The sequence below is a fragment of the Lontra canadensis genome, unplaced genomic scaffold (assembly GCF_010015895.1).
Source record: "Lontra canadensis isolate GAN:19392208 unplaced genomic scaffold, GSC_riverotter_1.0 scaffold69, whole genome shotgun sequence".
Lineage (NCBI taxonomy): Eukaryota > Metazoa > Chordata > Mammalia > Carnivora > Mustelidae > Lontra > Lontra canadensis.
Window position 1 is genome coordinate 597497 of NW_022631063.1, and position 16584 is coordinate 614080.

Sequence of the window (16584 nt, forward strand, 5' to 3'; positions counted from 1 at the left end):
ATCTATATATAATTCTTGGAAGTTAGTTACCTATGTTCCTTTTTTTAAAAAAGATTTTATTTATTTATTTTTCAGAGAGAGAGCAAGCACAAGCAGGGGGAGCAGAGGGCAGAGGGAGAAGCAGGCGCCCTGCTGAGCAAGGAGCCTGATTTGGGACTTGATCCCAGACCTCTGGGATCACAACCTGAGCCAAAGACAGATGCTTAACTGGCTGAGCCACCCAGGTGCCCCTCTATTTTCCTGTTTAACTTGATTTAGATTAGTCAAATAGTCACTTAATTTTCTTCTTGTCTTCAAACAAATGATAAATCTCTGGTAAAGGGGACTTACCACTTTTGACTAAGGGTCAACAGTCAAAGAGATTCCAAAAGACAGTATTTGATCCTAGATTCCAGTAATATTTTGGGGTCATTCATGTCCACGTACCGATAAATTAGTGCCAGTTAACCTTAAGGAATATCTGGGTAAATGTATTATTCTTTACACATAAGTGTTTATGTGTAAAGCTATTTGATTTATGCTCTGGTGTTATGAAAAAATTCATTTTAAAAGATAATAACTTGAATATTACATATATCTCTAAAAGCAAACACTTAAAACAAATTACTTATTTCAATATTACTCTTAAATACATTAAGTCTGTGTGTCCATTGTTATATACGTCATTTTACAAATGCATCAGAAAAATAAAGTGAAAATAAGCACTGTTGCACTATGTGCTACTTGAATACCTTATTGACAAGGACTATAACTTTTCCAGGTTCAGATGCTTTTTTCTTCTTGTCCAAGTGCTCCTTGGCAATGTAAACAGCCACTCTGGTTTTCCCACTCCCTGTAGGGAGGCATATAATGATATTTTTCCCCTCCAAGGCTGGTTGGGCGACTTCCATTTGGTAAGGCCTGAGGTTCAATTCTGGCTCAGGAGATGCTCTTTCTGCCACATTCTCTTCATCTGAAGGAAATTAAAAGGTAGAAAAATAAGGGAACGGGCAATAAAATAACACAGGCTAGGATGTCTGAAACCCAGCATAGGCTTCTCGTGGCTTAAATTCTTTTTCATGTGTGGTCCAAACCAATCCGTTTTTCTGTTTTCTGTACCATATGGGTGTCAGCTCTCTGCCGGCATCTGCGAGGTCGACCCAGGCACCCCATTCTGGAAGTGGCCTGGGGGCGGAGGGGCAGAGGGAGTGAATTAACAGGATGGAGGACAGGAGGGGAGGTAACTTGGGAAAGTCTTTTCACAGAGCGGGCAAAGCCAGGACAAATTGCAAGAAGGGCTGCTGTACAGGATTGGCAGGAATGATTCTTAATGCATCAGGCTTTCCCGTTCTTTGTTGAGCCCTTATGCCCTACTTGTTTCTCCATAGTCTTGCCACCTACGAATCAAGAGGAACTGAAAAAGAATGAGTCATTGTCATCACCACCCCTCCTTACTTTTTATTGCAAAGATATTATAACTGATTGTACTTTCTTTCACTTGAAAAACTTTATCTGACAACCGAATACCCAAAAGCCTGCCCATCCTTCTATCTCAAACATCTAAAATGGCAAAAAAACTAAAAACTAAAAAATAAATCCTACTTTTGTCACGTGAAGTAGCTAGATTAAACATATTTAGGGAGGGGGGAAAACTCCTCCCATGCAAGCCTTTAACTGATAGGTTTTCATTAAAAGATGAAAAACAATTTTGTTCGTTTAAACTGACTTGCAACTGATTTTGGCATTTAGTTTTCATTGTGATCTTTATCCCTTCCTTATATGTATTCTCCACGTGTTCATATTTTCCTGAAACTCAAAGTGCAATACAGTAAAAATATTTCCAATTAATACAGATTTCTAAATTTAAAATTCTCATAAAGTACTAACATATATTAATTTTTGAGCATTAGAATAAAATTATTATAACATATCTTGGCTTAAACATACTTTGTTTAAAAGTGATCACATTTATCTATATTGGCCAGGGGAAAAAGATCTAAAAATGTATAATCTATCATGTGGAATGCAGTAAAATAAATATTATATCAATTTAAAAGCCCATCTTCTGCTTTATGTAATCATAAGAAAAAAATGAAATGACAGCACTTAGTACTTCATTACACATGAAGTGCTCCTTCTCTTATCAGTGATTGCAATAAAACTAAACTAACAAAATCCCATTAACTTCACAAAAGTTGCTGATGATTCCATTTCAGCAACTGGATGATTCTCTTTAAATGGATTTTAGCTTGTTGTGATAGTACTATCTGCACAGGTAGGAAAATTCACACCAAATATCATTTAGTAAGAGTCATCTACTAACCCGGCAGGAAATTTGCCTTCTCTGTGGATGAGTAAACAAAGAAGCAATACATTTAAGTTATCACTGGATCATCTGCTGATTCATTTAATAGGATTTTCAGGAAAAACCCATTGGAGATCACCAGCATTTAAAGATACACGTTTACAAGTTTGCTTTCCATGTTTGCTTTGAACTTTACAGCAATCATAATAAGTCATCTTCTATTATATTTATGTAAGTTTCAAATTTATTTAAGATTATCTTTACTTCTCTCCTAAGTGGCTTTTATAGAAGATCCTAATATTCCCAGCATTGATTACCTAATTTTTCCAAAAGAGCAAGAACATTTGCAAAGGAAGATGGATGTACTTTAAATTGTGTTTAACCCCAAGATCCAGGAACTTACTTTCACTAAATCGATATTTAATTTAGGAAATTCCTTAAAAGAGATTAGTAAATTCCTTTTAATTTCACTCTAGGTCTATTTTTGCATGATATTAAAAAAATAATTAAATTCTGCTTCCCTTGTAATAGTTGCAGGTACCTCTTTAAATAATCAGGTTCACTTTTTGTTTTTCATGCTTACTACTATATCCTTGGGTAACACAAATTAAAAAGAGAAACTTAGGGCAATTTCTTATCTTTTCCCCAAGTAATCTAAGACTAAGTCAAATGAGTAAAACATCAATTCCACTTATGCAGGCTAGATATTTATTGTACTAATAAATGTAAGCTGAGTGAAGATGTTAAAAGGGCTATCATGTTCAAAATTTGGTTCTGGAGCCAAACTCGTGTTGCTTCACTGCTACTTAACTCATCATGTCCCACTAGTTCATTCTGCAGCAAATATTAACGGGGTGCCCATTACATGCCATACAGTCCCACGAATATGGTCCTTATCTTCAAGGACTTCAAAGTCTAAAGTACTATACCGTAGCCACTAAAAATGTCTGGCTATTAGATAGATAGCTCAATTCGCAGCCATAATTTTGAGTCAAGTCCGGGAAACTTGATAGGTAGCCCCAAGTTTAAAAGAGAAGCATAGAGTGAACATGGAAAAAAATGAGAGTTGGATTCATTGTGAGAATAGCATCCAAAGAAGAGCTGGGTGAGTGCTAAATATTCAGCCTGATTCTTGCCTTATCACATCCTCTGACATAGGGATGGAAGAATTTATCCACATAAGCAATGAAAAGAGAATTTTCTCTTCTCTGTCACCAGAAGGAGAGAACTGGGCTGGTGTCAATGAGCCAGGAGCCAATTTCCTTTATAAAAGAAATGTTTGGGTTTTTGTTTGTTTGTTTTTTTTGTTTCTTTTTGGCTTGCTTTGAAAAAGCAAAATCAATTAAATGCAATAATGAATGTGTTATTTAAAATATGCACAAGCTTTGAATAACATTGCACCCTCCCTCTACAACAAATATTGATTGAAGACCTTGAAATTATACTATACCATATAAATGGTCAAAAAATAAAATCAAATAGGACTTAAATAATAACATTTTATTGGAACTACACCATGTGGCACATTTCATTCTCACATTGATTTTGACAGCTGAGTTATTCTTGGAGAGAAAAGGTCTGTCACTGCATGTGTTTGAAATCGACAAAGTATTCCTTTACCTATAGTATGTAACTACAGAAAAACATGCCATTCCAGCTGGACAAATATTAATAGGTATTACCTCGAAATAGTAAGGAAACACTTTCTACATATCAGGCCAATGTGTATTGCCAAAAATATTGCCACTTTGTGAGATGCAGTATATCTCTCTAAAAATGAGAGACAGAAAAGCAAAAAAGCCTTCTGTAGCATAATGAGAATATTTAAAGTTTAAGAGCATCATTAATCATGTTTTAGTATGATATAATACTTCCACAGAGGAGCAAAATGTTATGGTCTTGGGTCACATCCATGATACTTATGGCCCATTATGTAATTGTTGAAGGCAGACAAAGGACATATGGGATAGAGTCTCTTCGATGTTAACCTCAAAAGTTAAAATATTATCCCAAACATTGTAATGCTTTTCAGAAATTCAGTATATGTTCACCAATTTGCAATTTATCTAATCCCTTTTTTACATTGATTTCTACTTTGTTCTGTATCATGCACCTGAGGGAAAGGAATTTCCTAATTTTATGAATTCAGAATTTTACTACCCACTATGCGAAGTAATTCTTTGTTTCTAAGTACAGACCCTATCTAGAACATCAATGGGTGCCTTCTGAAAATGTGTTTGTCTTCAAATGTATTTGCCTTTGAAAATGTATTTGCTTTTTAAAAGTAGTTTGTGTTCAGATTTATCACGTCTTTCATGCCACACTGAGGACTGAAAATCAGCAAATAGTTACATTCACTAACAGCACTAGATAGACAAAATGCCCAGCACATACAGGATGCCCATTAAATATTTATTGAATGAATGAATATTGTTGAAAAGCCCTTACTTAGACAAACAGAAAGTAGGATGAGGTCCAGAAGCTTAAAACAACCATAAAGATGTTAAATATTAGCTAGAACATATTTTGAGTTCTAACATCAATAACATTTAATAGAAATGTTAATTATTAAATCTAACAACTGTATAACAAGTATGGAAAAATCAAATACAACCCGCAGAAATAAGCACAGGGCAATAACTTAATAAACACTGAGTGCAGTGAACAGAAAATGAATTAACCCTTTAAAATCCTGGACAGCTTTTAGGGCAGATGTAAATGATTTTATGTAAATGATTTTATCCCTTAACGACTCTTCTAGCTAAATTTCGGTAATTCTTCTCACAACCCAAGGGAATCTGAAGTACACAATATTTTCCAAGTTTTTTTCTACAACTCAATCACAGAACAAATGAATAATAAAGTAATTTGTGTTTCTTAATTTGCCAGTTTCCTACTGATTCTTAGCTGGCCACATTGTAAAGCATTTTTTGTTTGTTTATAATTTGTTTATAATTTTTTAATTTTAATTATGAAATAGTTCAAGTGCACAGACAAATATGGAAAGGTGTATAACAGATATCCAAGGTTCTATCACCTCTTCTTAGAAAATGTTAACATTTTAGTTCGGGTGTAATCATTGGAATTGCACATTCAAACAACAGAAAGAAGCAATATGAAATCGACCAGACTGACAGAATTTAGGCAGTCTGATAACAGGAAGTTTTGCTGAAGTGTGGGAGTGGGAAAAGGCACTCTCATTTATTGTTGGTGTGATATCCAACTAAGAGAGCGATTTGGGAAACACCTAATAAAGCCCTCATTTGGTGACAAAAATATTTTTGGAAACTCGACTTCTATGCAAGAGCTATTCAGACAAATTGAAACTCTTTTAACTGCATGTGTAATTTGTAGTTTTTCATTTTAAAAGGACTCTTGTTAACTGGGTGTTGGGCATTAAGGAGGGCGCGTGATGTAATGAGCCCTGGGTGTTCTATGCAACTGATGAATCACTAAACTCTACCTCTGAAACTAGTAATACATTATATGTTAATTCATCGAATTTAAATAAAATAAAATTAAAAAAATAAAGGACTCTTGTTACCTGCAGTTAATCTAGAGTCACAATCCTCTTATTGACAGTATTATTTGTTTTTAATTTAAAATGTTGTTAAAAAAAAAAATAAAAGGTAGGGTACGGGAACTCGTGTACCAAACTGAATACATGATTGAAACGCAGTCAGCTTCACGCAAAGGAACAGCATGAATAAAATAGGTGACCTGACTCTGTGGAATGTGGCATATGCATGTTCTTCTCTACACCAAAAAGATAAATCCCGGATCCAAAATGAGAGAGCTTGATGCTAAGACTTTTGTAAGTTGTACTTTTAAAGAAAGTGAATGGCAAAGTTCCAAAAGAACTTCAACTGTGGAAAAGAATTGCTTTAATTGCATAAATCCATTAGGGAGGGTATGAACAGCCCCCATGCTTTCCACTATATGGCGTCTTATTTCACACTTTTTAAGGTTTACACAACAGTTAGGCAGTACCTGAATCACTTCCCATGGTGCCTGAATCACTGCCCATGTTGCTGTTATGTCCAAGACTTTCATCTAAGCAGCTGACACTTCCTTCTGCCAAACTTGTGTCTGATTCTGCAAAGGAAAACATTTTAAAATATTTTTAAAATATTTCTGAGAATAAACGTATTTTAACTGCACACCTCTACAGCACACAGTACATGCAGTTCAATGCAAGTGGAAAAGGCACACCCAGACGATTGTGAATAAAAGGTAAGAGTTTCTGGCAAGCAACGTTTAGAAACTCCACTATGGATGAGCAGCCGCAGGGTAGAGAATCAAACACGCACACCTACTTCACCGCACGCCCGATGAGAGGAAATACAAACTTGTAAACAGTTATGACGTTTGTTGTCCCCCCACACGGGAATTTTGTCCCAGAAAAGAAAATCTACGCTTGATAATGGCACTGAAACACAAAGTATTACATAGTAATCCCCTGAGTTATTTTAACACAATATGGTAGGAAATTAGTAAAGTATAAAAAATTAATAAAATACACGGTTCTATTAATGGGTGATGAAAATAACAGCTCAGTGATAAATGTAACTTTAAAAATCTCCAAAAGAATGTGCTCAAAAAGAATCTCATTAGAGCCTGGCATGGCAGTTGTACTAGAAGCTTATGTGAGATTGGAAATCAATGTTTTGCTTTACTACAATTAAACTAAGCTTCCATCAAAAAGTTACAGTGAAGATGAACGGCAAGAGGACTCCCTTAATTTGTAAATCCCGATGTTTGGTTTTCAGTACCCAGTATCAATTGTTTTTGAAAATCCGCCCCCCTCCCAGGGAAGACTTCCCTCTTTACAGTTTATTGCCAAGGACTTACGCAATCTCATCCACATGGATCAGAACTATTGCTAAACTAGTAAAAGTAAATGAAAGATGGCAGCAAACATCGGCTCTAGAATCAGGACTCGTGAAAATTGGCTGTTGAGGTTGCTCTGAGCCTGGCTTGCCGTTAGTTAAAGTGGGACTAGTACAATTTGCCTCCTAGAATTTGATCGCCATTAAGTAATATTAGGTACAATCAGCTCTTAGCACTGTAGCTCAATTGCTAGTGATTGGAAAATGAAATAAAAATCAAGGAGCTGGCCTATTATTAGGGCACGAGTTCCATGAAATAGTGTTCTTCTTAAAATTAATAACAATTCATAATATTTATACTTGTTACATAATTATCATTTCATGCTAACGCTCCCAAAGGCACTAAATAAATTACATGAAGGTAGCCTTTAGATACTTAGACTAGTCTGAGTGTCACACATTAGAGCTAGAAATAGAAGTGGCTGAAAAATGCACTAAGTATATTATCAATAAAACTTCTCTGGAAAAAGACAGGGTACAACTCTTCAAAAAGACAAGTGTCTTCATTTTCCTTAACCAGTTATCTTTTTTTAAGTTGGTGCATTGAGGTACAATTTATCTTTTTAACTATCTTTATAATCACTCTTTTTAAAAAGTTTGTTCTTTTAGGTAGGTCTAGTTTGATGAATCTGACAAATGTATACAGTTTTGCAACCACCATCACAAGTAAGATTTTTCTATCACCTCAGAAGTCGCCCCCCCCCCAAAAAAAGAAGTCCCCTCGGGCCCCTTTGTTGTTATTTCTCTCCTGCTTCCCCCTAGTAGTTCCTGATTTAGTTTCTGTCCCCAGAGTCTCGCCTTCTCCAGAATGTCTCATAAATGGATTCACACAGTATGCAACCTCTGTTTGACTTCTTGAACTTAGTGTAAGACATTCGGGATGATTCCATGTTGTTTATATCAGTAATTTGTTCCTTTTTATTGCTGACTAGTACTCCCTGAGCATCCGAGATGTCTGTGACATCTCCCTTCCAACTCGGATAAGCCTAGTCAGCATGAAATAAAATGGAATTACAGCCGACCCCAATCAAATATATAAGACATCTTTTCTTAAAACTTAAGAGCTGATAAGAAATTCTCAATGGACATACATACTGTTTAAGTATATTAGCACAACATAAATATACTAATGTGAAAATACTGTGCCTACCAGTTGTCGTAGATTAGCTCTCAAACTCAGATTTGAGGAATCCCTTATGATCACACAGGAAAACCTGTATATCTCACTGAGAGATTTTAAATATGGCACTTTGCAATTCCCAGAGGTATGCCTTGTTAGAAGCTTAGAGGCGAGTGTGGGATAGAACTGTCAAGCAGAAGAGAGTTTTGGGCAGATGTACTGATGAAAAGAGAATATGATTTGTAAGGAAAAGGCAAGGTGTAAAATGAGATGGGGAAAATGTCATTGCAAGGATAATTCTAGATCTAGAAGTAGAGACTACGATTTCTGAAGCAAAAAAGTAAATTTTGACATGCTTTTCATTTGTTGTTTTAAATATGGTGTGAGAACTGAAAATAATACCAAAAATACTAAAAAATACTAACAAGTATTACCTATAATCTAACCCTGTATCCTTAGGTTTCCCACTAAATGTAATACAAATGGAAATTATACTTGATTTTCATTTCATTTTCTAATCACTGCAGTTAAACAACAATCTTAAAACTACTTTGTATATTTGTAAAGTCTAGGTTTTCCCCCAAGCTTTGCTTTAACCTATGTAAGTTTGGGAGAGCTATTTAGTGCAAAGTGCATGATTAATTTGTAAGTATTAAAGAAAGTTGCTCCCAGAAATAGGGTATTATTAAGTGTATTTCATGGATTATTTTGACCTTACAAACAAATGTGCAGTGTGTCAGGAAGACATTCCGGCTCGGTGCCTTCACAGATATAAATTACACTTTAAACCTCAACATCCTATGTGGTAGATATCCATCATCACCTTAGTTTTACAGACCATACACAGAGGCCCAGAGAAGTTAAATGATTTATCCTAATCACACAGCCAGAATGGGGCCGAGAGAGAAATCCCTATTTTCTGAATCCAAGCCTGGTATTCCAGTGTTTTTTGATGATTTGTGCAAAGCTTTATAAATAAGCAAACAATCCTCTATCCAAATGTTAAGTGAAATGAAAGTTGGTTATTGCTGTTGTTGTTGCTATTGTTTTAAAGCATATAGACATTTTCATTATAATGTCCAATTTTCTGTCAATCTTGAAACAGTTTATCTTCCCAAGGGGGGAAAAAAGGAGAAGGATTGTTTTATTTTGCTAACATTTCTAATTTCATCGATAGACTTTCATTTACTTTATATTTAAACATCCACACAAATTTTGAAATTTACTTTTCTGCACACAAATAAAAGAGGAACACTTCCATCCTTGTTAAACAAAATTAATTGGAATAATTCTGCTAGAGATAATTATGAAAATGAAAGTGAATATATAGAGGTCTATTTCTTTGTCATTTTGAGGATATATAAAATCTCCAGTTTCTCAACACAAAAATAATTTTGTTTCCTAGGCAGCGAATTCTTATGCACTTGATATATTTTTTTTATTTCATAGAAAGAGAAGTACTAAAGGAAATAACTTTAATAATAAAAGAAAATATACTGACTCTCCCATAACATTAAGAATATCTTCCCCAGAGATTTTCTTCCTGCATTCACCTAAAGAAATCATGTTTAGAAAATCACACACACACACACACACACACACACACACAAAGTCAGATCAATTGATTATGTGATACCAGAACTGAACCAGGCTATTGAGTTCATAAGCCAAGAATTCCTGCAACTGACTTATGTAGGATTATTTTGTTTTATTCTTTGTACTTTTCACAGTATGTCAATCTGGACTTATGTCCTGATGAACAAAGTCATGTCTATGATTTTAAAATAGATCAGATAAAATAGGAGGCAGGGTGTTGCCATGAAAAGAACATTATGTTAGGAAGTCAAGCAAATCGGTCTCCAGATCTGAACTCTGCAGCCACTGCTAACAAGTGAGTTAACCTTTTTTTTCTTCATTTTTTTTAACATTGGTAGTAGTTTCTACTTTCTTCTTTATCTTGAGAATGATTCCCTTAGATAAAGGAAATGAATCATGAAGAGAAACAAATCTTAAATTCTCATGAAGTTGCTACTTAAACAGGCTTTGAATATTGGAGTTATATTATATAATAAGTTTAGTTAACTTTTATATAGGTGTCATTTCCTCTAGGGAAAATATCAAAGCTGGATACAAAACAGATTAGAAAATGCTGGTAATTTCTAACTGTTAAAAAAAAAAAAAGCAGTTATGTATATCAAACTCTCTTGGAATGAAAGAAAATGATACTCATCCAATTAAAAGATAGGATTTTCTGTAATAATTTTGTAAACAGCACAAAAAAAGAACAGCTCTGTATACAGTGATAGTGTCTAAGACCAGTCCATAAGCCACGGAAAAAAATGCCTCATTTTGCAATCACAACTTGAATATTTTACTAATAAGGCAGAAATATTAACTGGAATCTGAGAAATTTCACATTTAACATCCTCTAGACTTTAAATACTTTAAAATATTTTTAAACCATTCAGAAACCAAAAATATTGAAGTTAAAAAAAATTCAAATGAAAAAAACCTCTTGGTTGAAGGCCTTTTTAGATCTATTGCAATGTAAAGTATGCCCTCTGCTGGAAAACGCTATTATAACAATTAGTTGGTAAGTACATTGTTTATTCAACCTAAGGGCTAAGCTTCCTTAGGTAAGATACAAATTGGTTCTTACTTCTTTCTATCCCTGCCAGGTACTGTACCCCCTTATTTCAACCTGCATGCATTTTTCACTCTACAGAATACTTCTCCTTTTCCACCCTTTGCCTCGGACTGTCACACATTCTCTCTGCTGAAAAGTGGTTTTGCATTCGAGCAGGAAGCAGTGCAAAGGGCTGGGGCCTCTATGCACGTTGAGAAAGAAGAAGGGCACCTGCATCAGAGGGGACCATTGATGGGGGAGGGTAGTAGGAGAGGTAATGCTTACAAGGTCTGCAAATAGTCTGATTTCACCTGCCACCGTCCTTTCATGTTTATTCTTGCTCTGACCTTGGGATGCGTGTTAGCTTCACCTATTTAGCCATTCCCCTTTGCCTGGCTTCATAATCCCCACAGCCCACAGTGCCGAAGATCCGTACACATGTGCGCTCACGGGCACTCCCACAGAGACTGCACGGGCTTCCTAGGTGTGCCTGCTTTCATACTACTAATAATACCCTTCCTCCCTTCCTTCCTTTCTTTTTTAGGGTCCTGTCTTTTTCAATAGCTCTTATTGATAACATAAAAATGAACAACAGTTGGGTATTGTCCATATGGAAAAAGCAGGCTTTTTGTGATGCGTACATTTGGGACTAAGACACATCTTTATCACCCTCTTTCCTTTCCCCTCCTCCTCTAATGTCTCATTGAGATATACTAGCCAAGCTCTTCAAGACCACCAATAAAGTTATTCTGGACTGTGGGTTCCTTTGAATCTTTCTGTGCTTTTCTGTGGGCTCCTATAATTGGATCAGACACATTGCTAAGACCTCTTGTCTTTTTTTTTTTTTTCTAAAATGCAAAGTATCCTAACACTCAAACACTCCTTTTCTTTTGAAATAACTTATCCTTAATCTTTTTTGAGAGGAAATAGATGACTTTTATTTTCAGCTCTATGTATATGGATTTGTGCGTGTGCGCGCGCACACACACACACGCTCACATTTTGGTCTGTCAGATTCTGCTCTCCGTGCCAGGGAACATGTGTTCCCGCAGAATGGAGAGAAGCCACCTCCACCCACCTTGCATATTCTCTCCTGGATCCAAGCTTCTAGGAAATGAGTTCCCCAAAGAGAAAAAACTCTCCTAGAGCCACAGGCCCACATGGCTATCCATGGAGCTCCTTGCTCCTGTTTATAGAATTTATACCGCTGAAATGTTTCAGTCAGAATTAAATTTGAATTGTGTGTAAGTAATAGTGTTGGCTTAAATTGTATCATGTATACCCTTTAGCCTTTGGACTTGGATCTCCCTCTGTAAAGATGGTTATTGGAATACAAGGGGGCCAAAAGTCCCAGAGTGAATCAGCTATGAGGAAAAAGCCCAATGTCCACTGGGAAGTGAGTCTTGGCAGTGACAAGGTTTAGGGACAGCAAGATAGAAGATGAATTGGAAACTTCTTTGGCTGGTAAGCACCCCCTCTGGAAGAGCTATTCAAGTTAAGCAGGCTTAAGTAAGTCTGAGGAGAGTATGGGGAGAGACACATTTTAAGGGTGTTCTGGTAAATACTCAACGGTCAGCTCCTTGAGGTAAAACAAAACAAAACAAAACAAACAAACCATGATTTCAAAGTGTCTGCTAATGTCCACGGCGTAAATATTCCTGCCAGGGCTGATTTCAAGCTACCAGCGTGACGTCACAGAGTGGAGCTGGGAAGAGATGGGTGCGTCTGGCTCTGGCAAGCTAGTGGCAGCCGCCTCCAGCTAGCTGCCCAGGGCACGCAGTCCCCCCATGAAGGACTCTCCTAGAAACATCATCTGAAATGACCAGCGCGCACTGTGCTAGTATTTCAGAATTGTTAAGAGTATTTTTCCCCTTTAGGGAAATCACTTGTAAAAGCCATAGAGAAGCCCATTAACTCTCATTGATCTGGGAAGTCTCTCCTACTACCCTCCCCCATCAATGGTCCCCTCTGATCAAACTGCTCCCCTGCACTTTTGTATACTTTTGCTGTGTTTACTACAGTTGGATTTTGATGTGTTTATTACTGTTGGGTCCATCTTGTATAGACTTTATTTTTCAGAGCAGTTTCAGGTTCACAGTAAAATTGAACAGAAGTACAGAGACTTTCCTTAAAAGCCCTGCTCCCACACATGCAGAGCCCCCCTCAATGACACCCCCCACCCTAAACGTATTTTGAATCTTCCTACACCTACACCCTTGCTCGTAGTGCCCATGTGGTCTGAAATGCTGCCTACCACCTCTGTGCACAGATCCAACACAGGACGGATGTATCCAATTCCTCCTTAGGGAGGCTGTCTTTATGTCTTCCTTCCCGAGTCTACCCTCCTTAATCCTTTAACACGTTCTCCTCCACTCTGGATAGATAACTGTTTTCCTCTGGGGGGCCTGGAACTTGTTTTTTGGAACTGGGTTACAAACTCCTTGAGGGTGAGGACAACATGCTGATACTTGGTTCTCTCAATAATCAGACCCAACCAACTCACTCTCTGGCTTCTAGTCCTCATTCACGTGCCAAAATAGAGAAGGTAAGTCCTAAGCATCAAATTAAAGTTAAAATTGTCGCCTTTGTTAAAATGGTGCTTAAAAAAAAAAAAAAAAAAGGGAAAAGAAAAACGCTTGACGTTTGTAGCCGTAAAAGTATGTCATGAAAATAAATCCAGCACGTCTTAACTGCACACTGGGGAGATGCTTCCCATCAAAATACCTATGTCCTCCATCCTGAGAGATGAACAATAACCCTCATAGAACTAGTAAGCAATTGGGAGTCATATAACTAACCTAGATGGCTCCGGGGAAATTTCAAATAAAATACAAACCTATATTAACCGTTAGCCGACACTGACATCAGCAGGGACAGCAGCTTATCTCTCTCTGGCCGTCTCTCTCTCTTTTTCTTTTTTCAGCTCAAATTAATATTTTCCTTTTGGATTGCCTCAGTAGTAATTTTAGTTCCCAATAATTGATGTAACTAAATTTAGCAAAATACGGAAATAAAGGATAGCTACCTGTAGTGAAACCAATCCTGTAATACTGTGGGTAATTCCGACACAGTCTTATATGCTGCTATATCAATTATCTTTTCCACTAAGGTCTCAAGTGCTATATGGTATTTTTTTTTTTTCTAGAGATTCTAAAAATCTCTAAATTTCTAGAGGCTGGTGCTATAAAACATTATTCTGGTCCTCAAGTGCAAGGATAAATTTTGTGGCATTTTTACAGAAATTAGTATAGACCAAATCTAAGATTGGACTTTGGTCTATAAAAAGGCAAAACAAAACAACAACAAAAAAAGTGCTATAACAGATTGGGCCAGGGAGAAGGAGGCTGTTTTATAAAGGTCAATTTTTAAACCCCTCCTACAGAACATGATCTATGCAAAATATATCCACAATATATTCCAAAGCATAATGTCACCGGATAAACCTAAGGAGTGGAACATATGGGGGAATATGAAAAAGAAGGTATTAAAGTCTGAAAACAAGCAGGTTGGTAAGCTCATTAGCTGGGGTGGAATTTTAAAATCTTCACGTGAACGAATATATAAATCAAAATATACACATGCATTCACAGTCATGCGCACTGTATATTCACACATGGCACACGCTACAGTTACATTATAATCTTCCACCCTGGAACAGTGAATTCCATTCGCTTTCTAATGTAAAAGCGCCCTCTGCTGGCCAGTCTCGGGTACTTGCACCGTCTCGTTTCATAACCGGAAGATCTAACAGAACGATAAAAGAAGTCTGGGAGATTTTATGTGAAACTCTGCATCAAAGTAAGTTCATTGCAAATAAAAAATTTATCTTGTTTTGAATCTCATTTGCTTTGCTTTTATTTTATTACAGGGCATTAATTCCTAAAATGGTGTAATGTAAAAGTCGATGTAAAATAACTACTTGTTTTTGAGAAAGCAAGAATAGCAGATTATTAAATATAAAATGATTGTACCATCAATTCTACTGTAAGCCTAGGGAATTAAAATGATCCAGATACCTTGTATTTGCTAAAATTAAAATATTTTCAGCAGAAGAAAATGAATGTGGCTTTTGTGTCCCTCTGATGTTTTCTAGGGTGGGGTGGTCTAGAGAGAAACAGCACAGATTTCCAATATTTTCTTCTTATAAGAGATGACCAGTGACTTTAGGAAGCAGAACTATAACATTCAGCATCAAAATTCTACTAACAGTCTAACAACTATTCAAACATCCTTTAGAAATTATTGTGTTAACTTAGAAGAAGGCAAGTTTTAAAAATTGGTGCCATCTTCATTATTAACAACTTTTTAATGGGAAGCATTTGGAAGGAGGAAGGAAGAACATGCCAGTCCCCAGTGTGGAGGCATGACAAAAGCACTCTCCAGAGCCGCCTACTAGGGAATCCTGATATATCACCCCAAGGGTGAAGGAGAAATGGGATTAAAACTGGTTTCAGGGCAGGCTACTGTTACTAGTGGTAGTATATCTTACCCACCAGGTGTGTTAAGGAGTCAAAAGAGCAGAAAAACAATACATAAGGAGTCTTTGATTGAAACTATAAATAATTACCATTTGTATGCACCAAGACTATTATGCACTGAAAAAAATATTTTAGAAACTGGTTCAGAAATAAAAATTAGAGGAGTCAATTTAAAATTAGAAATAATTCGAGTCACTTTTTTTTTCTTTCTGCATATGAAAATTCATATTTATAGAATGTGTGCAGCTTAAGAAATAAGTTTCTTTCAATGCTACTTTGGTAGCATTGGCTATATTTAAGCTGTATGTGAAATCTTAACCCTATATATTAGAATTAAAAATAAAGATTATATATTATCAATACTGGTGAGATATATAAAACAAAAATTATGCAAATTTGTGTTACAGACTATGGGATATTTTCCCCTTTATTTTGACTGCTAATTCTATGAAAGGATGCCCGTAGAGGCAAAATCCTTTTACAGTAAATTTTGCAATAAAACCTTTAATCAAAAGGACACCAGTGGGGCGCCTGGGAGGCTCAGTGGGTTAAAGCCTCTGCTTTCGGCTCAGGTCATGGTCTCAGGGTCCCGGAATCGAGCCCCGCATCGGACTCTCTGCTCAGCAGGGAGCCTGCTTCCCCCTCTCCCTCTGCCTGCCTCTCTGCCTACTTGTGATCTCAATCTGTCAAATACATAAATAAAAATTTTTTTTAAAAAAAGGACACCAGTAACTCTCTAGGGCTAATGGTAATTTACAAGTTATTTATACCTGTAATTCTTAGTTCTGGAGAGCAATAAGAAAATAGACCAACACTTGCAATGATCCATAGCATCTATGAACTGTGGTGTCTAAGACCTAAGGCAAAGGGACTACATTTTCCTAAGTAAGTTACCCTTTGCTATTGTGCTGAGAAGGACCAGAATGGATTGGACTATATGGGTCTCAAGTCCACAGGGAAATCCAGACATCATGAGGATCCTGTAGACCAGAAGGTCGTTCAAGTCTGTGAATTGGGTGGGGTCCTCCTATCACTGGACAGTGTATTATATATTTCTGCATGTTCTCAGACTAGTATATGTTTTAGTAGCTGTACTTGCATTTACTGTATGACTGTTACTAGCACTTCCTGCTACTATACAGTGAATATTGTTTGACTGACAGGCCCTTCAGCTGAGAGCTCCAGAG

At 36.5% G+C, this 16584-nt stretch overlaps 1 protein-coding gene across 2 annotated transcripts in view; it reads right to left on the minus strand.

Moving 5' to 3' along the window:
- Positions 1-16584, minus strand: part of IFIH1 (interferon induced with helicase C domain 1) — a 54778-nt gene that overhangs the window by 22748 nt on the left and 15446 nt on the right. For both annotated transcript variants that reach the window (XM_032880300.1, XM_032880299.1), the window contains exons 4-5: positions 6275-6379; positions 732-952 (exon numbers count right to left, since the gene is read on the minus strand). In XM_032880300.1, coding sequence (XP_032736191.1) covers positions 732-952; positions 6275-6379 — 326 coding nt within the window. The remainder of the gene's footprint in view (positions 1-731; positions 953-6274; positions 6380-16584) is intronic.